The sequence below is a fragment of the Centruroides vittatus genome, unplaced genomic scaffold (assembly GCF_030686945.1).
Source record: "Centruroides vittatus isolate TY-2023 unplaced genomic scaffold, ASM3068694v2 scaffold_752, whole genome shotgun sequence".
NCBI lineage: Eukaryota > Metazoa > Arthropoda > Arachnida > Scorpiones > Buthidae > Centruroides > Centruroides vittatus.
The window spans coordinates 2999497-3024612 of record NW_027122716.1 but is presented as its reverse complement, the minus strand read 5'-3'; the positions used below and the strand labels follow the sequence as shown (position 1 = coordinate 3024612).

Below are 25116 nucleotides of genomic sequence, written 5' to 3'. Positions count from 1 at the left end.
GAGTTAACAAATTTAGAAATTATCCAGTTTAAAGTGATTTCGGAGCGATCGTTCACTTGACAAATAAAGCAGTTCCTGTCTTCTCTGCATATTCCACCTACAACCCATTTCGTACTTTTCAACTTCCGTCCTTTTTCATATTTGCGTTTGCATATGACTGTTTCGTCTATTTCTACAGTTTTGTTTGGCCCGCCAATTTTAAATGTAGTTAAATTATGCATAGCAACCATCATTACAAAACGGATGTGGTTTGACCAGTCTATTCCAGCTCGATTAGAAATACCTGAGGCTAAGGCAGCAGTTGTAGTAGAACAGTCTAATCCAATGTAATGCCACATAAACGAAAAAATTCGATTCCATGAGATTTTGTCGCATTTTCCTTTAAACATTCCCTCAAAAGCTGAAGAATTGCTTCTACATGTTTGGCATCGCATAACACATGATTCTCTGTCAATTCGATAGATTATTTTACATAAATTAGAACACTTTTTACACACATCCTGTACGTGCTGTATTCCTAACGTTACTGCTAATTTAAAACCTTTATCAATTCGGGTATCAATACCCAATTCGGAAAAGTCAGATTCGAACAATTGAAAAAACGATTGAGAGGTGCATTCAGCCCAAAATGCTTCGGAATCAATATTAAACGATCCCATTTTTAACAAATTACTATTAATAAATAACTAAATTGAAAAATTAGGAGTTTTAAAAAACTCAAATTTAGTATTTAACACAAAATGTACAATTCTCCTACCGTGTCTACTCACGAGGGGCGTTTCAAAAATTAATTTGCATAACACGACACAATCGTCAGCAGCTCCCTCTACTTCGTAAGACATTTAGTCATTGCATTCGAGATTATCGGAAGTGCCGCCATTTTGTATACCTAAGCTCACATTAACCCTAAATTGATATGCCAAACTACGAAACGTTTCGCCTAAATTATATATGTGTTGGTATTCATACGGATATATCCCCTATAACCTTCGGCATCCGAAAGCCTTAATTCATTCATCAGCTGGTGAAAGCACGATTGTTTAGCCCGTTGATTTTCATTTCGTCAAGTTTTAACCCAGCATGACGTTTTCTCTTATTTTTCTCTTCGTATATTCTCGCCAGCTCTAACAAAATTATCTCCCGTTAGCTGTTACTTAGCCCGTTAGTTATCTCCCGTAGCTGTTACTTCTGTGGTTGGTGTAAAAAATGGATTAAAACATAGACTTGAAAATGTATATTTTCTTCATTGTCTTAACTTCGAAACAGAAGATATCCAGAGTTATGTAACGACATGTAAATGAATGAAATTGGAATACTCAGAACCACCACTAGAGGGCCAGACCAGTTATAAATATGTTAAGGACTTGATGGTATGGTAAGAAGATTATACTTCCGTTTTTAATGTGAAAACGTCAGATCCTCCATAGAAAGGCTGACGTTGATATCGTTTTAACCATGTGAATTTTCTACTTACTGTTTGTTTTTTCGTGAAGTTTATCTTCATGTATTTTTAGCTGTTACTTCTGTGGTTGGTGTAAAAAATGGATTAAAACATAGACTTGAAAATGTATATTTTCTTCATTGTCTTAACTTCGAAAATTATCTCCTTTTTTCTTTTATTCATCCCAGAAAAGGAACTGCTTTAATAAGAAAAGTAGCTAAAATTCTGTAAATACTCTGAAGTAGAAGGTAAAATGTCGGTAAACTCCTGAAAGTAGATAAAAACAAACTACTGTGATTTTATTGGTTTATTATAAGGTCATGTGTTCCGAGTTGCAACGTCAACGAACAATGTCTGACCACGAGAAGATGCGCGCGACTTGCGCTTGTTGCAGTTGCGGTCGCTTGCGCGGCTGGAAATCGCATAGTGTGACCAGGGCTTATAGCCTTCACCCCGAGTCCACCAAAAATATCCCCCCATAGAAAAGGCATTACATTTTTAACCCCCTCTGCAGGTGATCGTGCACAAAACCAGAGGTTGCAATTGGCCTTAAACAAATGTTATCTGTATTTCGAAAATATCTTAGAAAATTGTTATTTTTAACGTTTTATTCATTCAAATATAAATAAAAAATATGTATGTGCCTATTATTTAAATATATTTTAGGCAATATTTCATTTATAAAATAGTATATTACGATTTACTTTTAACAACAGCTGTATGAAGATTCATATGATTATTTAAAAAGAAAAAAAACACAATACATTTCATATAATAAAATGAATATAAATTAATACCCCATGAAAAAAAGGAATTATAAAATGTTTCTTGTTAGTATAATCTAACATAGCAAAAAATAAATAGATTAGATTTCCTGAATACAAAGAAAAAAAAAATATATATATATGTTACAGTAAAAACGCGTTTTAACTAGTTGAAACTAGTTTTTACTGGATGTCTTTGTTAAAACCCGTTTTGTCTAGTTAAAACTAGTTTTAACTCAAATTCATTTTTGACTAGCAGTAAATTCTAGTTATAACAATGACATGCAGTAAAAACTAGTTTCAACTAGTTAAAATGTGTTTTAACTAAAAACGGGTTTTTACTGTAACATATATATTTTTTAAATACAAAGGCCAATCATTAAGTAACTGCAAAATGCTATGGAACACCTATTTATACAGTACAGGTATAATCTACTTGTCTAAGTCTCAAAGGAATTCCCCTTGACGTCAGTGAACTTGTACCAATGCACGAAAGGCTTTTGGCTGGCTGCTGAGCACTCATGCACCACAGACTGATGGTGGCTTTGCAGAGTTATTTTTCCATGTTCCAGAGATAGAAGTTATGTGATCAGGGGCAAATTTGTCTTTGCAAAATTTGCAATTTGAGAAATTATATTCATCTGGCAATTGGAGTGGCGAATAGCTACGGAGCAGACCCCAAAAAGAAAAAAAAAGTCACTCGTTGAAAGAGAGTATCACAGAACATAAATCAGTCTTGTTGATTTTACTGTTAATAAACAAAAATAAAGTTGCTTGAGAAATTCAGTAATAAATCTCTGCATTGTTTTATATTGTTGCATTTTATATTGTCGGTTGTCCTTTTATTTCTGGTTGGCATAAAAAGTCTCAGAAAACAAAATAGGAACTGGGCGAATAAAAAATGTGTTTGACGAATGGGTTGGTGATTGCTATAAAAAAAACCAGGGTGATGACAAGTTTAGAGTACAAAGGATGTGGAAGGACCTCAAACCAAATACAGAGATAGGACAAAATATTTCGAGCATCAACGAAAGATCACTTTTTGTTTATTAATAAGGGGTTTTGCAGATAATAGAACTGAAATATGTTGAGGAATAGACAAATATAAATCAGGAATGACATCATAACAATGCCGGGATCCAAGTTTTTATATTTTTTAATTTATTTAATTGAAAATATATGTTCTCCATCTCAAATTAGTAGTGGCTTGTCCCTGTACATCATACTTTTCCTTTATCAATCGAATTGTGCCAGTCATCTATCTATCTAACACCTCAGGGGAAATTTTTGAATTGAAATAACGTGACTTCCAGTTTTTGTCGGAAGTTTGCATATAGTTAATCATTAATTGGGACTACCTGCCCTTACGCTTTCCAATTATGTTCTTGACATTCATCTATCTAACTCCATTCTCAAGACTGAAGAAGGGCAGACAGTGGGAATTTATAGGTCTACAATTTTTTCAAATTGCACCCCAATAATGTTAATATTAATTTCACCATTCTTCAACCAATACTGATTGGTGGAAGTAGCATGTGGAAATCTGCTTCTAAACTGTTTCTAAAGAATGCCTCAAACACTCTCAATAATATTTGTCTGGTGATTGGGGTGGACAGGATAACTTCAGTTTCACGCTCCTTGAACCAAGATCAAACACACCCTGCAGTGTGAATAGGAGCATTGTCACTGTGAAAGATAGTATCGCCCTCTGGAAACTAAGTGATCATGAAATGGAGTTAGTCACTCAGAATATGCAGATATCTCTTTGGCTGTTACTTTACCTTTGAGGACTTAATGAGTTGAGTGATATTGTACCAAAATCATACAGTAACTGCCATGCTTGACAGTTAGTTTAAGGCAGTCAACATTGTAAGCTTCATCCCACGATCTCCAGATATAAACATGATCAGAAGTGGGAAACCTAAATATTGACATCCAACCATATCATGTTTTCATGTTTTGTATTCTTTGCACCACTGCACACAACTGTTGATGTTTTGTGATGTCAACAAAGGTTTGGCTATTGCAGTCCTACCATTCACTTTATGTACTGTACAGATGATTTTCACTGATACTGGTTCCCTTGCACTTGCAGAATTCTACAGCAATTTACACTACTGTAGTTTTGTGTTTTCTCATTACAATTTGACAAAGTATTCTGTCTGTCATCTAGCTTTAACTTTGACCATAGCTGCTTCTGTTGGCAGATGTTTTTGCCTGTCTTCACATACTAAGACGTGATCGAGGGAACACTAGCTCTTGTTACACCATCAACGCAGCAATTTGGGTCACAGAAGCTCCTACAAGTATGCACCAACATCATTTCCCAAAAACAGGCAAGTAGATTTTTCAACAGCAAAAGTAACAAAGTTTCTTGACAAAGATACAAACTTGGCAAATGAGAAAAAAACAGGATAGTACCTTTGATGATGGCACATTTTTCAGGAAGAGTTCAATTTGACTGTGTAAATCAGAGGTGTTCAAAGTAGTTTCTCCAACTCCTGTATCTTGAAGCAACATACCATTGGCATTGTGATAGCTCAGCTTGTAGTGAATGATTTTGTATGCTGATCTGTAACTTTTGTAGTTCCCAAGTCACCTCATCTACAGTTACATGTCAAATTTCCTGTATTATATTATCAATAGCTTCAACAGTATCAGGGTTCAGAAACTAAATGCTCATCCTGATCAGAAAGTATTTTCCATGGAAATGACACCATTATTGAATTATTCAACTCATTTGTACATTGCCTCTATGACAAACTGTTATCCACGTAGATTAGGAACATTAGGTAAAGAATATTGATAGGTTTCAAGCCTTCTGCCTGTAAAAATCTCACCACAGCACAACTCAATATTTGTGCAACACTCAACTTAGAGTCGTTTTGAACATTCACTAGCAAACAGCTACATCACCTGGTTCCATTTGCTTATTATACCACTTTTATGGTTACTTAATGACTGCACCTTGAATATACAGTCAAATCTCAATATGCACTCCCTTATAAAGTGCCAGTAAGTACTTGTGAATGGATCTTCAACTTAAAAATTAGAGAACCATTCAGCATCTGTGAATTATGAAATGTACAATTTTATATTTAAAACACCCTTAGCAACAAATCACTTTCAAATCTGTAAGAATTTCAGAATGATGTAACGATTCTTAGAAGAGTTCTTCATCGGTAACCTTAAAATGATCATCATCTATAGTATTGTATACATGACCTTCATTGCACAGGAATTCTACAGTCTCTCTGAAAACAGATTATTAATGAAATTAATAATTAATGAAAAATTAAATCAAATATAATTACGTAAACTTACATGATGATATGTTTATTCATAGTATTCAGCTGAGAAAATAAATAATCATAACTGGCACCAGTAGGAGTTTTATTAGAACATATGCATTGAAGAACCTGTAAATGTAAAAATTTAAATAAGATTTATGTAAAAATCTCCATTCTTCAGTTTAAAGTTGACAAATGCCATGCTTTATGTCAACTTTAAACTGAAGAATGTTGCTGTCAGCCTCAATACATGCATCAATCATGGTTGTTACCATTTTGTTTAACTGAAGTGGCAACAGACTTACATGCCATTGGTGATACTTATCAACAGCCAAAAAGAATACAAGTGTTTCTAACATTGCTGCAATGTTAGTACATTGGAACATACAGATTATATTATAGTAGCCAAAGCACCTTTTGTTATACAGAGAACAGTAATGAAGATGCTATAATTGAATAAAATTTTGTTATGACTGATAATAGTATTTAATATACAATACCTATAGATGGTTTATATAATACTACTTGAAGATGGTGTCTCATAAAATTTACTTATATATAACCAAAGCCAAATCATTAGATATAACTCAAACTTAAAGCCTAAAGTGTTAAATTATTTTTTATTACTATTATACTGAGTATTAGCTGGAAACAAATGTTCCAAGTTCTGTTCTAGGTTGATCTGTTCTTTCAGAATCCTCTAAACTATTTAAATTCAAAATTAATTCCTAATTGTTAGTCTTTACACAAAAATGTGGCGTAACTATCTTTCTTTATGACAAATTTAGGTATTTAATTAAATAAAACTTACATTTCAACATAGACTAAGAAATAATCCAGCATTTGGTGTTAAGTTTGGTTCAAGTCAATACATAAACAAGTGGTAAACTCATTAGAATATAAGCAGCCAAACATAGAATAAGTGATGAGATGAATTAATTCACATACTGTTTTAAGCATATTAATATAATAATCATTTTGCTTAATTTTCATAAAAGTAGACTTATTAAGGAATGAGATTTTGTTCTTATTTAAGAAAAAATAAAATAAGATAAATTTATGTACAGTCTCTAAAATTATGTCTTTTATGTTATGTCAGGATTCAACAAACTGTAGTATCCAGAAACTGTATAAACGTGCCAAAATTCATCAAATATATTTAATTTACTATACAATTAATTTTAGTCTCTAACTGTATAAAACAGAACTTATGAAAAATAAAAATTTAAAATGTCTGGTTATTTTATTTACAGTAGACCCCCCTATAACACGGTAGATACGTTCCGTGTTATGTGAATCCGTGTTGTACGAGTCACTTAAGTACATGAGCCAATCACAACCAAGCATATGTGCAGTTTAGGGGCTATGGTTGTTTGAAAGGTTTTCTTCCATAAAATTAATCAATTCTAGACTAATTTGACTCAACATTTCCAAATTACATATAATTTTTTGGAAATAATCCATATAAACTATGCTATAAACAAAAAATTGTAGGATTACTTACCGAGTGTGTATCGTTCGACAACGCCATTGCTTAAGCTGGTTTTTGTCGCAGAGCGGCTCATCGAATGGCAGACGCGTGTTTCCTAATCAGCGAATTTTTCGCAGAAAAATAACTTAACTTTGGCAACATCATTAATAAAAATATAATTTTTATGGCTGTTGAATAATAAATGTTTTTTCAGTAGGTCCAGTGCTGGTTTAAACTCAACGGTTTGTACAATATCCGCTATTGGTCCAGATTTGACCAATCCTGTTGCAACACGAGTCGGCGATGACGTTTTACCGTGTTATACGAGTCTCTTTTAGCATATTATACAAATACGATCGCAATTTTTTCACCGTGTTATACAAATCTGTGTTATATGAACCCGTGTTATAGGGGGAGGTCTACTGTATGTATATGTTACAGTAAAAACCTGTTTTTAGTTAAAATGCATTTTAACTAGTTGAAACTAGTTTTTACTGGATGTCATTATTAAAACCCGTTTTGTCTAGTTAAAACTAGAATTTACTGCTGTACATGTTTTGATTTTAGATAAAAGTAGTTTTAACTTTTAACATTATTTAAAACTAATTTTAGCTACATAAATATGTTTGGGGGAAATAAATAAAGTGATGATTGGGATTTAAACATTTGTATTATTTAATATGATATTTATTGAAAATATTGGTCACACATCTGTAACATTAATTAACCCTTTGTCCCCGAAGGCACCGATCGATCGGTACCCTGGCTTTTTAAGCAAAACTTCGAGGGTACCGATTCACCGTTACTTTGGTAAATATCGATTTTTGTAAAATTTATTAACAACAGATATAATCTCGTTCGATATGAAGTGAATAAAGTATAATAATTCATTATATTAGTTGATAGCGGTATAAAATTTTGATTTCAAACAAATGTTTGATATAATGTGCGATAATTTCACAACGAATAAACATACATGCATAAGTGTTATATCAAATTGTACAAAACAATACTCTACAACTTTCTGGCTCAGTGCCAGCAAACAACTATGTAACTAGACAATGTTAATTTTCACAAAATGTTACAAATTATCAAGTTTGTGTGTCAGTTCTGATATATATTATTTTTTTTCTTATAAAGTTTTCTAATAAAATGTATTGAAAAATATTGTATTTAAAACTAAAGATATTAATAAATGTAAGTGATTTTTTTTCATGTAGATATAATGATAATTTGATTTTTGGTGAATTTTTAAAATAATATCGCCCGACTGACCTATATTGCCTTAAGAGGGATTGCAAAATAAACGTAAACAAGATGTCGGGGGGAAAAGGGATACCAAATTCATCATACACTATAGGAACCTGTTAGCTGAATGACCTTGGACGAAACAGTTTTTACTAAGCCATTTTGTTAAAACCCGTTTTGTCTAGTTAAAACTAGTTTTTACTCAAATTCATTTTTGACTAGCAGTAAATTCTAGTTATAACAATGACATCCAGTAAAATCTAGTTTCAACTAGTTAAAATGCGTTTTAACTAAAAATGAGTTTTTACTGTAACATATATATTTTTTTAAGCTAAACTCATTCCTCAAAAAATTTTAGATTTGAATTAAAAATATATTATTAAAGAAAATGAAGTAAATTATTAAGAAAATATTAAAGGAAAGCATGCAGAAACATAGCAGACATCATCATTACAAGAAGAAACAATTTTAGATTAGCTCATCCTTGTATCAAAAACTTAACATATCAATGAAACTATGTAATTTGAAAAAGTAAGTAAATTTTTTAATGAAAACAAAACCTGTGCATTTCTTTATATTATACAATTTTTTGTGTATACAAAATACATAACGGAATGTTACTTAATGCAACTCGGAAACAAAAATGGAAAAACGAAAATATAAATCACGTCTTAATAGAAATCAGTTTTCAATATAAAACAAAATACAGCAGAAAAATTTCAATCCTTATTCATTTGTATAATTTTGATAAAATAGAATTATTATAAAAAGAACTTACTTTCAGTTGTGGTTTGGATAAACCTAAGACATTTTCTTTAATACTGGTATTTTGTGTATTTTTACTGGATGAAACTTCCATTAAATTAGTTTCATCTATACTCTAAAAATATAAATATAAATATATTTATTTTTTTATTATATATTAATAAAAAGTTATTCAATAATTTACTTATATTCTAATGTTTAGTGTATTTTATTATTAAAATGATTTTAAAGGAAAAATTATCAAAATAACACTGAAAGAATATAAACTTAGAAAATTTATAAAACTTTTAAATTTTCACTTACCAAAGATTCTTTTACTCTTTGATTCATAGTAACATGAATAACTTCCAACAGATGCATTGAAATTTCATTTGCATCCTTTATAGGTAGCAATTTTAATGCATGGATGAAACGTTCTCCTTGAATGAAACGAAGTTTTCCAATTACTCTTGAATAGGAAAAACTGGAAGACAATCTTAAAATGTCTGGAATATCCTAAATACATATATAAATTCTTTAGTTTTATAACTAACTGTATTGCAAAAGTTCAATTCATGTTATAAATATTTGAAAATCGTATATTTTATTTTCATTAACCCACCTATTAACCTATATTTGCTCACATAACCTACAGAAGCATTTGAATCTGGTTTTTCTATAATAAGGAAATAAAATTTGAATTATATTTACATCTTCACGATTTGTTTTGAAAATTGAGATTGAGATTTCATTCGTGATTTCTTTATCTACGCTTACTAATTCTACAGCAGTGAACACTTTCAAAATTTGCAAAACTAATGATTATAATATACATTGATATTCCTATTATACATATACAGGGTGACTCATTTTCTATGAAAATAATTTGAGCTAATTCTAATTTAATGGAATAATTTTAAACCTATTGTAAATATAAACATATGTTGAGAATAGCATAGTTTTAAAGTTATAGATGTTCAGAATAGCATAGTTTTAAAGTTATAGATGTTTAATATGTGCACAACCCCTAAGCCCCATTACAGCCTGACTGAACCCATAATGAGAATAAAATAAAGACAGTCTCGACGACTAAAAGACAAGGATAATACTGTCCTCCACATCTTTTTTATATTTACATACAACTATTAATGCAATTAGAAATTAATAAAATTTAAATAGTCTATTGTATCATTACAATAATTTATGAAACAATAGTTTCTTAATAAATTTTTAATTATAAATATGTTATAACATCTATTAAATAATTTTTATAATGAATGGAATTTGATTATATATTAGTTTTTACATTATCACATTATGTAGCACTTACCTCATTGAAATTCAACCATAACTTCACATTAATTGGAGGTCCAGACATGTCATCTAACTTGAAAGAAATCTGAGTTGTTGATTTTTGAACAAAATGAACTTTTCCTACTACAGTTATCTAAAATGAGTTAAATGAAATTATTATGTCAATTTAAAACAACCATTAAATTAGACTGACCAAATGAACATAAATTGTTTAAAATAATTCATTTACATTTCTAAAATATTAAATAATTTTTTTTAAATAATCTGATATATTTATTTAAATATAGTATATATCAGAGGTGGGCAAGCAAAATTTCTGTAATTGGGACATTATCTGGCATGTCTGAAAGCAAGAGATGATTTTTTACAGCTACTAACACAACTTTAATGCTATGCTGTATATACTATAATCTTGTTTTATGAATAGTGATACCGTATGTATTATATGGTTCCGTCTATGCTTCATTTGAAGAAATTACATACATGTATATAATTATATATATATATATATATGTCTGTGTGTACTATTTTATTTCATATCTTAACATGTAATATTTTCAAAATTCATAGAACTTCAAGAAAAAATTTTATATGCTATAGAACAAAATACGTAATAACAAAAAGTCAAATATACTTACAATATTAGCTACAATGCTTCCTATCTTTACAGATTCTTCTTCTTCAGTAACTTTTAAGAGCTGTGCAACTGTACATGGCACAATATTTTGTAAAAATTCTTGCTAAAATACAGAAAAATTAACATCATATCTACAATACAGTTGAAATTAGGCATGATAATTTTTAAGCTATAATTCTTGGAACAATAATTATGCCAATATGCAGGCATACTTCACTATTACAGCAAGTTAAGTTCAAGATCAACACTTTAAAACATATCATAGCCTTTTTCCATTTGCCAATGGATACGAGGGCCTAAAAATATATTAACTTATTAAAGCCAAATGATTGCTGAATTATATCAGGCTATATTAGTACTATTAACTTATTATTAATTAATAGCTAAGTAATTTGGCACCATCTGATGCTAAATTTAATAATTAACTTACTTGTTAGTAGTAATAATATAGCTCGATATAACCTGGTTATCATTTGACTTTAATATATAACAATTGAGTTTGGATGTTTTTATTTGTACGCGCATTTACGCATCATTTATTAAATGCACAACAGCACCATGCCTAAATTAGATGATGCAAAAGTAAAAATAATAAATAAAAAACTCCAAAAAAAACCTCTTTAAGAGCAAAGCAAATGATGGAAATTGAAAGCATCATATTTAGTGAAGTGCTCTAAAATAAAATTTAATGTACAGTACATATAAGAATTTTTATAAACAAAATATTACAAACCTAAAATCAGCATTAATATGTGGATTTAAATTACAGTGGTGCCTCATATAACGTACTTAATCCGTTCCAGGTGCACGTCCGTTAAGTGAAACGTCCGTTATACGAAACGCATTTTCCCATAGAAATACATGTTAAAACATCTAATTCGTTCCGCAGCATAAAATAACCGTACTGTATCATAAAAAAATGAACATGGGGTGCGTTCTTTTATTCCTCCGAGTAACTCTGCGCGAGCGACATCCATTAAAAAATTCCTGCGGAACGCGTTCCTAAATTCCGGTGGGAGTGCGCGCCGTCGAACGGCAAAAAACGGCCGCTTGTAGCAGTAGTTTACAGTGGAAAGCAACATGACGTCCTTCATGGCTCAGATAGTTTCGTTTCCGGGTCCATTATGTGGTTTTATGAATGAAAATTTAGAAATTGTGGAAGCGCGAGTTAGTGCACGCGGTGATGTAAGTGTCTTTACGAATTTTTTTCGTGGCTATTTTGAATGCTCTTTCAACAAATAATCCATTTTATGGTTAAATTTTACAATTGGGACCCTTCTTTTGCCTTTAAAAGCTCATATTTTAGAATTATAGATTCCTCCATCACGATACTATCGATAGTGCGGGCGCCGCCATCTTTCTTTCACTGTCGTTCCTAAATGCCTACGAACAGCAGCGCACTCCCGTAGTAGCGGAGACGCAGAGCGACCGCTATTAAAGAACGCACCCATGGAGCAGTCACCAATTATGCCGGAAAGTCCGTTGTTCGCAGCCAGTCCGTTGCTCGAGTCACGTAACGGCCAAACAGAAAGTCCGTTGTTCGCAGCGTCCGTTATTCGAGGCACGACTGTATTCTTATTAAATTATTTTAAATATATTTAAATTACCTTTCCATGTTTAGCAGGTGAAGGAGTGCCTTGTTTTCCAGGAGAGTAGAAAAAACCACCAGAATTTTTGCTGCGACTTGGACTTTGTGAATCAAACTGTGAAAATGCTATAAAAATACAATCATTCAAATTTAATGTTATTTGGAATATTGATATAGTATCTTACTGCTTAAAAGTTAAATTTGTTGTATTTAGATAATTCTACAGTATAAAATCCTATAGAGTTAAATAAAGAAACATCTACACTCTCAGAATCTGCAAATCTTTTCAACATTGAACTCTAAACAGATAGAAATATAGCTTGTTATAGTATAACAATATTGATGTCTTTGTAATGGGAAAATGTTTATTTACATCTATAATTTTATGCATCACATTTGTCATCTGATTGACAATTTTTAATCACACAAAATATATTAAATTTACTTATATTAAATTGTTTTATACAGTTTACTTGTCTATCTCAAATCTCACAGGAACAAAAAATTCCAGATACAGGTTTTCAGATATGGAAATTCCTTCCTACACAGTAAACAGTAAGACTAATAGATTTGATTGAAGGCATAGTATTTTATTAATACAATAGCAGGTACTGTACAATAACTGACTTTCTTCAACTAACAAGACACAAGCCAAACCAGTGGCGTGGCTACGGTTCTCCGGGTCCGGTGCGGAACCAGATTTGTGGGCCCCCAAAAAAATTTTTCAGCAGGGGTGTCCTTTTTCCGTAATGGTAATCAGGAACGTCCAAACGAAATGAAGTAATTTTTTTTTTATAAATTTCGGCTTTTGAATTTATTTATTCCGTTAAAAAATATTGTGTTTAGACGTTCAATTTCTTTCGTTTGATGAATGATGCGTTAGGTATTTTTTTGTTTTGTGTACGTAAACGGACTAAAATATTTTTGTGTAGTGGTTTATATAGTGTATAACTAGATTACAGTTGAGTTGCTGGTTTTCCTGTGTAATAGGGTCCCCAGCTCGAGCATCCAAATGCCAAATTTTGCTTTGTTCTGATTGCCATGAAAAATTTTTTCGGGTTTTTTTTCTTGCGATTTTGGGGCCCCCATGGGCTTATCGCTTTCCAGGGGCCCGGTGCGGACCGCACCTACCGTACCCCCCTAGCTACGCCACTGAGCCAAACTGTAGCCCTTTATCCACTCAACCCCACCCACAAGTGGTTGAGTGGATAAAACCACTGAACACTAGTTGTTTGTGGGTTCACGCCTCGCCAACAGGCTGGCCAAGTGGAGTTTTCTGCATTTTCTTCACATTTGTTTGTTTGTTTGTTAAGTTATGGCAACGCGACACTTGGGGATGCCTTCTGGGAGGTCTTTTTAAGGGCTCCGATTCAGGCATTACAGACATGGAGAAAACCCAGAAAACTCAATGTGGTCGGCCCATCCTGGCGAGGCACAAATCCACGACCGAACGTTCCCAGTGTTCAGGAAACAGAACTGCTTGGCCACCGGTGGGCCCTTCACGTTTGTAAGGGGCATCCAGGGAGGCATCCCCCAGCAGAGTGCTCATATGTCACGATGCCATAAACCAAACCTGACTTGCTACGAGCTTCGTAGCAAGTCAGAGAAAAACAGCGTTAATTGCAACTATTACTGTATTGCAAGAGATATTTCTCAGTTACAGTTTATGCCACCAAAATGTACTTTCCGGGCTTTAAATTTGCAATTGACACTCCAGTCCGTAAATCGAGATATAAAGGTTTTGGGAGGAAAATGATTTGAGATAAACATGGAAAATATATTGAATTTTAGCTGAAAACGCAGGGAAGAAAATAAATTTCGAGATAAACATGTTTGAGATAGGCAGGTTCAACTGTATTAAGAAAATGCTGTTAAAATTTCAAAAACATCAATTTTAACAATTTTGATTTAAAAAGTAAAGATGACTCCGGATTCGATTTCCGTTCCCGATTATTGATATAAAGAACTTCAAATATAGAAAATACTGTATTTGTTTTATATAAAGCATATAATTTTGTGTTTAAAAATTAGATAAATAAGGAAAATGCATTGATTTCTATATTTAAAATATATCAAAGCACAACAAGTTATTCTTTGATATTATTAACTCGATAATACGTTCACGACGAGTTTTATCTGATTGGAAATAAAAATTTTAATCTATTGTTGAAAATCATTTATTAATTAATTTAACAACTGTATTTAAAAGAAATAAAAATAAATTAATTTTCTAAAATGAGTCCGATTTAACATCGCTCATTTTCGAATTAGGTTCTAATAGGTTAAAGTTCGGTAAAATCCATTCAGGGGGCGTATTCAGACAACTCGTCATCAAAACAATTACTGTAGTACTAACACTACAATTGTTATATTATTCACTAATAATTTACTTATATATATAACAAGTCTAATTTTTAATAAATAAATTTAATTTTAAAATCAAAATCAGCTTCAATTTTACGAAATAATAAAATTAGGCTTAATAAATTAACATCGAAACTGTATTGACGTAACTATTTTATTAAACAATTATGCTTGTATATTATCATTTCAAAAACCCTTTATAACAAGAAAATAACAACAAATTTACTCAATTTACCTGGAAAATCAGACATTATTTATGAATTTCCTACGTGACGTAATATAATCTCACTAGCACCACCCGCGGTGAAAAATTGCAATGAAAAACTGACGTCATCTCATTTATGGGTCAGCTGACTGGAAGTATTTAAAATAGAAAAACTTGTTTTTATTTTTCAAATTTTTATTTAAAACTTTTACATTTTAACGAAATGGAGAATAGCCTGTACGAAATAGGTCTAAAGGAAAATTGTGTTTTCTGCACTATAGCAGTCGGTCTTGATCCAAATACAACTTTGTTATATCAGGTAAGTGTATATATATATATTTTTCAATAATTATTTAAATTATATATTTATAATTATATTTTTTTCCATTTAAAACTTTTCTTAAATCTATTTTAAAAGTGCGAAAACAGTAAGAAAAAATATAAAAATATTCCAATTATTAATGCTGCTATTTAATACTTATACATTAAATACACTGTTTATTTTTTTAATATTTATACTGTGTATAAAATATATAACAGTTAGTATGCTAAACAGAATGTTCGACCGAATGGCTGAAGCGGTAATTGTATTAACCTGCGGTTCTGAAGGATCCGGGTACGAATACGGCTTAGAACCTCGGAAATTTTCGGTGTGTGGCTCTATTTCTCACCGACCAAAATCCCGCATTATGGCCTGACCGAAAATAGAGTCCACTCCGACTGGATAGCCCAATGAAGGGCTTGAAAAAAGGCCACTCTTAGTGTTATTAGAATGAAAATATTTAAAAAGCCCGTATCAAAATTGAAAAACTTATAACTTTTCTATTAAATTTTTACTATGTGGGTACTAAGAGGGCTTTTTAATCATATCTATAGTAAGTTTGGCCAGGTACGCAATGGAGACTGTCAGGTAGTGAAGGACGGACCACGTCGAAAAATTTCTGGGGTTTTCGACCCACCCGAATTTGTTTCCTAGTTCCTTAGAGCGGTAGACCAACGCCTTAACCGCCTAGGCCAGTGTTTTTCAACCTTTATCTTATAGTGGCACTCCAAATTGGCAATTTTTCTTTGCGGAACCTTCTTTATCACCGTAGAGTTATTGTGCTCTTTGTACTTTTAGTATTTACACATAAGAAGTATTACGATTGTACTCAGCACTATTTCGCGGCAATCCAAAACTATCGTTGCGGCATACAGGTTGAAAATCACGGGCCTTGGCCATCCGGCGGCATCTGAACATATAAACATAAGGCGAATTTTAAATATAACAATTTTTCCATTAAACTAAAACTACTAAATTTCATAGTTCTATTTGTTCCCATATTTATTCTATAAATTGCTTGAGTTGTAAATATTCTAGATTTTAATTAATTTGGAGTCCATGTAGCCATGGACAGGTTCTGTCCATGGCTACATGGACTCCAAAGCACCCGCAAAGTATTTACACTGTTAGGGTGGGTAACCGATAATTTAGAAATTGTTATTTTTTCATATTGTTTTAGAGCATTTAATGTAGACCATTATTTGAGTAGCTATTTTAGTGCCCTTTTCGTATTTGAAATTAAAGAATTCTTGGAATAGCGCATCTGCGCTGAATCTCTTTTACAAATTATATAGTAGGCTTACACATACATTACATAGTTTACCAAACATTTCTTTAGAACCATTGCAATTAAATTAAAATGATTTCCAGAAGCGTCTAGACTCTAGACTTTATGCTATCGATATATTTGCATTTTTAAAATCTGGAACATCAATATGATTTTTATTCTATGCAAACAGTGAAGGATCAACACTTAACTAGGCTCAAGACAAACTTGTAATCTTGGTCTTGCTCTGTGTTTTTCAATCTTTTTTTCATCGCGGACCGGTGAAATTATGGATAATTTTACGTGGACCAAGTGTACCTATGGGTTCACCAGTTTGTAAAGATTTTAGCAGAAATAGTAGTAAAATCAGTTGAAGACAAAGTTGTATCTAAACCTAAACCTTGACTTTGAACATTACTATTTAGATTAGTCACTAAACTAAACTTTGTTCAAATAGAAGTATATTCAAAGTTTAGTCACTAAACTAAACTTTGTTCAAATAGAAGTATATTCAAAGTTTAGTCACTAAACTAAACTTTGAACATCAGTATCCAAATATAAATATAATATTAATTCGAATGATTCAGAATCTATCTACAGTTACACAAAGTTAGTTTGACTGCCATTAATTATTTATATGTATTGTTAAATTCGATAGTTAATATCATACCAAAGTAGTTTGCAAACCAACAATAGTAAACACATTCGAAATCTTGTAATATGCTGCACAAATTTGCATCTTTTCATACATTAATCAAAAGAACTCTCGTCCATTCGTCTTCTATACAACATCGGGATGCAGAATTAACAGAATTAGTCACGGTTTCCCAAACAGTGTTATTAAAGGTTTAATTAATTTTCATTTGACAAAAAACTCAATAAAACGGTTAATGTGTACCTAGGTAGTCCAAGATGGCGGCTCATCTCCGATTCCAGCAATCGGAAGACAGGGAACAGTGGGACGCACGTTCTAATCTAACCTAACCTATTATAATAATTTGGTTGCTAATAATTATGGTAATTTATTAGAATGGGTTAGGTTAGATTAGAACGTGCGTCCCACTGTTCCATGTCTTCTGATTGCCGGAATCGGAGACGAGCCGCCATTTTGGACTACCTAGGTATACATTAACCGATTTTTCCCATTTGAAGTTTATCGTTGATCAGTATCACTACCACCTGAAATTAACCAGTAAGTAAAGATTCTAAACTTATTGATACAAATTGTTCTTAACTTCTTTAATATCTGACAATTCAAACAACAAATCTTTCTCATTATTATCATCTTTACTGTCGTCATCTCTAGGGCTAGGCATATTTTCGTTATCAGGTATTTCTATCAGAAGCACGTTTACGTTTGGTGGTAGTGAATAATCTACGAAATTACGTTCTATATTTTCTTTTCTTTGAAATTGTTAAAGTTTGATAAAATATACCTTTCCATTTTTCATTCGTCAATAAATTATTGAACGTAATTACGTTCAATAATTTATTGACTACCTTAGAGCTAAAGCTCAATTGAATTCGATTATCTCAATCAGACCTTTACGATCTGCATATATAAGTTGCATTGTTTTAAGCTAATTTTTATTTTAACCGAATGACAACGTTGCTATAGTTTTACTATAATTTTAATTTTTACTCAAGTAAAAAAAATGTATGATACAATGAGCCGTTGTAAGTAATTGCAAATTTTAAACTGGTATTATTCGATTTTTTAAATTTTAAACTATCTTAGATTTGATTACAATAAATAATTTTAATTAATGAATATATAAATATATATTCGGTTTCAAAGACCCTCATCAGCATACATATGCTGATGAGGGTCTTTGAAACCGAAATGCATACCAGTAATAAAGTTTCATTCTGATGATAGAATTGTCATGTCCTCAGAAACCTGTTGATTTTCGTAGATGACTGTCTCGGATATGTCAGTTGTGAGTCTGAACCCATGATGGGTATGGGAAAAGACCTTTTAGAAGAGTGAGAAATCGTCCGATCGTCAATTAAATGAGTGTGCACGATAAATGCATTATCCATAGTCGATTCAAAAGATCATCTCAATTCCTAAATACTTCCAAATCCACCTGTTTTTGGCCGGATGGCCGAGTGGTCAAGGTGGCAGCCTACCGCTCTGGGGACTCGGGATCGAATTCGAATGGGTCGAATAATCCCCAGGAATTTTTCGGGGGTGGTCCGTCCGGATATGTCGGGCCCCGTCCCTCACCACTCGGTTGCCTCATTGTGGGCCTGGCCGAATCCGTAATGAGTCTGCTAGAAAGAGGCCCTTTTAGCGCCCACAGGGCGGAAAGAGTTTAAAAAATTTACCTTTTAATTATTTCTTTCGAAATAAAATTTAGATAGACAATTATTATTATGCAGACTTAAAGAGAATCTTTTTTTAAAACTCTTTCCGCCCTGCGGACACTAAGAGGGTTTCTTTCAGCAAGCCCATTATGGGTTCGGCCAGGCCACAATGGTTTGACCGGGTAGCGAGGGACGAGACCCGACATATCCGGATGGATCACCTCCCGAAAAATTCCTGCGGATTTCTCGATTCGTCCGAATTCGATCCTGGGTCGCCCAGAGCGATAGGCTGTCATCATGATCGCTCGGCCATCCGACCGTCACTTAAAGAGGATAAGCAAGCAGCAAGCAATAGAACCATCCTTTATATTCGAAAAATATCCCAAATTGTTTCATAGGAATTTGTAATTTTTACTAAACATGTAGCCTATTGAAAATTACACTAAAATAACATTTTTCATATAAGATATTCCAGGAATGGATGAAGACAAAGCAAACTCGTGGATTTTTTAAAATTCGATTTTAAAACTCTGAAAAAAATTAAGTAAAACTCAGTAATTTCTTAATTTCTCTAGCAATTAAGGTTTTATTAATTTCTCAAGTTTGAAACTGTTTTTTATAAGCCTTCTTTCGATACTTTTTACTCTCATATTGACACTAAAATAAACAAAATATTATTAAAATTCGATACAAACGTCACTTATAATTAGGCCCTAATATGCAAAGAAGAACGAAAGTGATATTGAAATCTAAAAAAAAATATACCGAATAAAACGAGGACACATTTTACTTATATATAAACAACGACTGATCTCTCTTTAAGATATTGATAATTTTTATATCTTAATCGAATAAGGCTATGATCGAAGGTTTTATGACATATATTCGACCTTGGTGTCGAAAACGAGTTTGCAAAATTTACATATTCCATGCAGTCGATAACGAAAGGAAAAGTACTGCATAAGTATCACAATACTTAAATATTATAATTACGATACAATTACGATACTTGTATTGCAAGTATTGTTATAATAATACAGTAATTTGTTTCCATTTTCTGATCTCCTCCGCCCGAGGGCAATAACAGCGCTTTTTAATATACCATTCACGGATACTGGAAGAATCAGCGTGACGGAAGCCGGATAATGAGAGATGATTTGGTTTGATGGGATGTGGCAAAGGGAATGACTTACTGTGAGAAATTGCCCCCTATTAATGTGAAGAAAACCCGAAAAATTCCACGTGGCCAGCCCGTTGATAAGGCAAACCAGCCACCAACTACCAGTGTTCGGTGGTTTTATCCATTCTGCCACTTGGTGAGTGATGGGTCCGACATATTTGAGACACTGCCCCCGTCAGAATAACAGCCGTACTACCTCGACCATGATGATAATAATAATAATAATAATCTATATACAGGATTATACATAATTTCAACGTATACATAACAAAATTACACATTTCCATTGAACTTTCGTTTAAATATATATTCATATTGATTTTTTTTTTTTGTACTTTGTGTGAACACGAAACGTTATTTTTAAATCGGACTGGACAATAAAGTATCGTATAGAAATAAATTTACTGTGTATTAAAAGTTATATCGATAAGATCGGTAGATTAATTTTGTTGTAATATTCTATATACTGTATTTATTTCATTTTTTTAAATTTCTGTTCACTCACGCTTAACTCTCAAGGGCTATTCGTTTTATCCTACAGGTAATTTCTTATTTTTAAAGCTTAAAAAATAAATAGTTTACAGTCTGGAATGCTATTGATAATATTACCCTTATTTTGTCTGTAGCCATTACTTTTTTCCTTTATTTACTATCGGAAAATCTATTAATTAAGTCAATTCTATGAACGACCTCGGTATTATTTTCTAAAAGAAATTTACTTTCACACGTCAGTTTGGCTGGTTACTTTAAAAACTTGAAATTCATAAATGTATTCTTAGACACGGCTTTTTATCTCAATTTGACCTCGAATTTGTTCTTTTTCTCTTAAATTAATTTCCAATTTATTGTTAATTGTTGCTTTCCTCGCCGTTTTAGGGCCTCATCTCATTGATCATTAGATTCATTACTAATATTTTCGTTCCATATTTTTTTTGTGTGTAATGCATTTAATATTTTTATTTAAGATTCTATAAATTCTAATTTTATAACTTTTGATAAGCGAGTTATATGCGATAAAAATGAATTGACATCAGCCATTGACATACGGCGAAGACACGAAAAGAAAGTTTAGTGCTTTCTAGTAAACAAGTTAATATTAAAGAACAAAAACAAACTTTCTTATAAATGCGGAAGTATCAATTTTAATTGAATTTGTCTTCCATAAACACTTTTCTCGCTAAGAAAATTATTTATTTTCGCTCTAATTATCCATCACTTTCAATTAACGCATATTATTCAGTGCGTGTTAATTACTATATATACTATATATCGTTATTTAAAATTTAAAAAGTGACTTTATAAATTAAAATATGTATATATATATTTGTATACATATAAAAATTAATAACATTAAAGAATATAGAACTTATCAACATAATTTATTAGAATTTATAATTATGTTGTATCAAACCCAACGACCTACTTTCGAGTTTATTTTAATTCGCCCTTGAAGAAATATGAAATTATGAAGAATAGCTTATACTTTTTGTTCGTTATTGAACTGTTTTCTTAAATATTTTACTATTTTTATAATTTCTTTTAAATTTCAAATTAAAAAATAATAATAATAATAATCCGTAAAGGTTAGTGTTCTTATTAATGGCCTAAATATAGAATCTTCAGATGAAAGGATGCTCTATTCCCCTGATTCCTGATTCATTTGGAATTTTTTAAATATAGATTTGGTGTTTAAGAGGACTTAATTAATATAGGAATACAATGCGGAGGGTATAAACAGTGAGTATACAAAACAGATCATCTAAAACAGTAGTTTTTAATCGTACCCTCTGGGATGCAAGATCACTTTTCTGAGGATGAGAGAAAACTTAATAAAATGTACAGTACAAATAACAAATTTAAACATATAATTATGCATTTTTTTTCTATTATAGATCACTGAATTTGACTTATATAGGCATCAAGTATAGGTTAGAAGTTCCTTTCTTAATCGCTTAAGCTGTATCTAAATTTAGTCTAAATAGACGTGAGAAAATGGCCCATATATATATATATATATATATATACTGTATATATATGGCTAGGATTTGTCATGTTGTATGTATGCACCGAACGTGTTAACATATGTATATTATATTACCCAAACACTTGAGTGAATAAAACTAATGTAACAGGCTGTACTTTACTACAGATATTTCTTTCTAAATAATTATTAATAATACATTCTTTTGTTATTATTTAAATCATTTATAACAAGAAAAAAGTTGTAATTCTTACAAATTATTCAGATAAAATAAATCTTAATTTAAATTAGGATGAAGAGTTAGTTGCATTTAAAAACATTACCCCAGCTGCTGATCATCATTACTTAATAATACCGAAAGAACATATTCAAGATGGAAAATGTTTAACAGAAAAACACATAAATCTTGGTGAGTTATTTCTCTTTCCTTTTATATTTATAATATATTTAAATTTTTAATTAAGTAATAAACGACTTGTAATTTTTAATACTAAATAAGTCGAGAGAATGAGTAAGAAATATTCGAAATTTTAATTGTATTTTTTTTTATATTATGGATTTTAAAATATAAATGTATATAAACATATTATTTAATATTAAAGAATTATAAATTTTTTATTATATAAATTGATATTTTTATATTTTATAAACAGTTGAAAAATTGAAAAATATAGGCCTTCAAGTATTGCAACAACAAGGAGGAGATAGTAATAATTTAAGGTAATATTTTATATTATTTCATTTGTAGTTTGCTATAAAAATTAACAGATGTCACCACTGGTGTAAGAAGTGTAACTAGTTCGATATTTTTAGTACGTCACTGCTGTCTGTCCGTGCAAAAAAAATGATTTCATATTGTGCGAAATGTTTACATTGGGCGTGGATATGTCTGTAAATAAATTCTTTAATTATATATTAAGCAGAATTAAATAATCCAAAATTCATTATACGCTTGCTATTTTTATCGATTTTATGGGCGAGTTGTTTAATTATTTAGAATACAATTACTCGAATTTTTAGGACATTCTGTACACATATGATACAGGAATTATAATAATTAGCTTATACAGGATTTTATGTAAGATGTGTGTTTATTATATTTAAGTTTTATATATATAAAAAAAAAAATAAGTATAAATCCTAAAATTTTGTATATAAAGAAATGAAATTATCAACGTCTTACACAAAATTTATGCCTAAACCAATCAAGATTTATGAAAGTTTTTTCTTTTCGTTCTGTGGGCACTTTAGAGGATCTTTTTAATCATACCCGTTATAGATTCGGCTAGGCCCACATGGGGTAAGCAGAATCCATAATGGGGGCCCGACATATCTAGAATGGACCTGTCATGGATTTAAGAAACTAAAAGCCATAGATCACACTTAAATTATGGATATTTTATGATTAGTTTGTGTTACAAAATCAAGTACTAGTAATTAAATAACTGCCAAACCATTGATAAAATATAGATTAATGTATTTGTCAATTAAGCTTTTCAGTCGAATAACCGTTAAAAATTAATGTACTTACTTAATTAGAATAGTTGGCCACAGAATTTGAAGATGTATCTTCTTTATTATTATTATTTTGAAGCATACCCGGCTTCACTCATAAAGAATTTTCTTATGCATAATTTCTTAAATACTAATTTCTGAATTTTTTCTTATGATGTTATGTATTAGCCAATCATAGAACATCATGTATATTACAGAAGAATATCTAACCAATAACAGATAAGTACAGTATTATCAGTTTCATTAACAGGTTCTGTTGCTTTATAATTCTTTACACCTAATTGAGGGAAAGAATTGTAACTGCAGCTACAAAAATACTGTAATTTAATACAACTAAATATAAAAATTATATTCGAAGCTTTATATATCTGGTCTCGATTTTCACATATTTAAAGGTAGGCTATTGCCTACCTTTAGTCAAAGTTTAAATTATATTACAATTTATATTATACTTGATATATACGAAATGACGTTTAATATTTACAATATATAAGATATTAATTATAATATATTAAACTATAAATATTAAATTAACTTATTTTAATTGCAATATTTAAAGTTTATTAATAAAGTTCCGATATTTAAACGTAAACAGTACAAATATATTAATTCGTATTCAATCGTAAAATATGCAAACTTTTAATTAGTTTACAAGAATAAGTTTATATTATTAAATAAGACGAGATGTAACAATATATTAAAGTAAAAAAACACGAATATCCTTCACTTTAGACTAGGTTTTCATTGGCCGCCATTTTATTCCGTCCCTCATCTGCATCTTCACGTGATTTCTCCAGCGCATCAAATGTCCATAGTTAGAAGATTCAAGTTTAAACCCGGTACAAGATGGTTCCTAACTGTAAGAAAGAACATTTATTTACTAAATCTCAATTTAATCTATATAATTATTATTAAAAATATTTAAATATGTACACGTATTTGCAGCCTTCAGAAGTAGTGGAGAAGCTTAAACATCAAATTTCCAATCTTTAGAAAAGAATTATCGTCCATTCAAATCTCCAAAAATATATACAATATTTTCGTGATTTTAAAAGAAAATTTTAAAAATTGAATATTCGATAGAAATATTAATTAACGAATCACGTTATAATTACAAATATAAATATATACCTTTATATCTTACTCGATAATTATAACTATATGTATAATTACACGTTAAAATTTTAATTAAGCTGTTTGGTTTAATTAATAATTAGGTTTTGGAATCGAGAACAATATAATTGTCGGCCTGTTACGGCACAATATAATTTCCTTTAGTTAATTAAAAAATAAAAAATAAATTCGTAACCGAACTCGTGTCGAGTTAATTGCTTTGTAAATCATGTATTATCTATAATTCATTCGGCAAGCGTAACGTAAGTCTAATAATCCTCATAATAAATATTTCTAGGGTATTAACGTAACTGAACTGCAGCAGTTACGACTCAGCCGTTTGCTCGATTTTTGAATTTAAT

At 31.0% G+C, this 25116-nt stretch overlaps 2 protein-coding genes across 4 annotated transcripts; one reads left to right on the top strand and one right to left on the bottom strand.

Annotated features, from left to right (window-relative positions):
* Positions 1-2323: 2323 nt before the first annotated feature.
* Positions 2324-15160, bottom strand: LOC136989713 (replication protein A 32 kDa subunit-like). 3 transcript variants are annotated; one of them, XR_010882947.1, is made up of 9 exons: positions 14397-14576; positions 12517-12623; positions 10911-11012; positions 10289-10405; positions 9283-9474; positions 8993-9094; positions 5530-5624; positions 4627-5459; positions 2324-4502 (listed from the first exon to the last, which is right to left on the bottom strand). XR_010882947.1 is itself a non-coding variant. In XM_067287956.1 (8 exons), exons 1-8 carry the CDS (start codon positions 14503-14505, stop codon positions 5369-5371), a joined length of 915 nt encoding a protein of 304 aa, XP_067144057.1. In that variant the 5' UTR covers positions 14506-14576; the 3' UTR covers positions 2325-5368. The 3 variants fall into 3 exon arrangements, 2 of the variants coding, with proteins under 2 accessions (XP_067144057.1, XP_067144058.1); XM_067287956.1 differs by having other exon boundaries at positions 2325-5459; XM_067287957.1 differs by lacking the exon at positions 14397-14576 and adding an exon at positions 15097-15160 and having other exon boundaries at positions 2326-5459.
* Positions 14904-24671, top strand: LOC136989715 (adenosine 5'-monophosphoramidase HINT3-like). The gene is made up of 5 exons (XM_067287959.1): positions 14904-15385; positions 22418-22535; positions 22780-22846; positions 24374-24500; positions 24587-24671. Exons 1-5 carry the CDS (start codon positions 15290-15292, stop codon positions 24632-24634), a joined length of 456 nt encoding a protein of 151 aa, XP_067144060.1. The 5' UTR covers positions 14904-15289; the 3' UTR covers positions 24635-24671.
* The last annotated feature ends 445 nt before the right edge of the window (positions 24672-25116 follow it).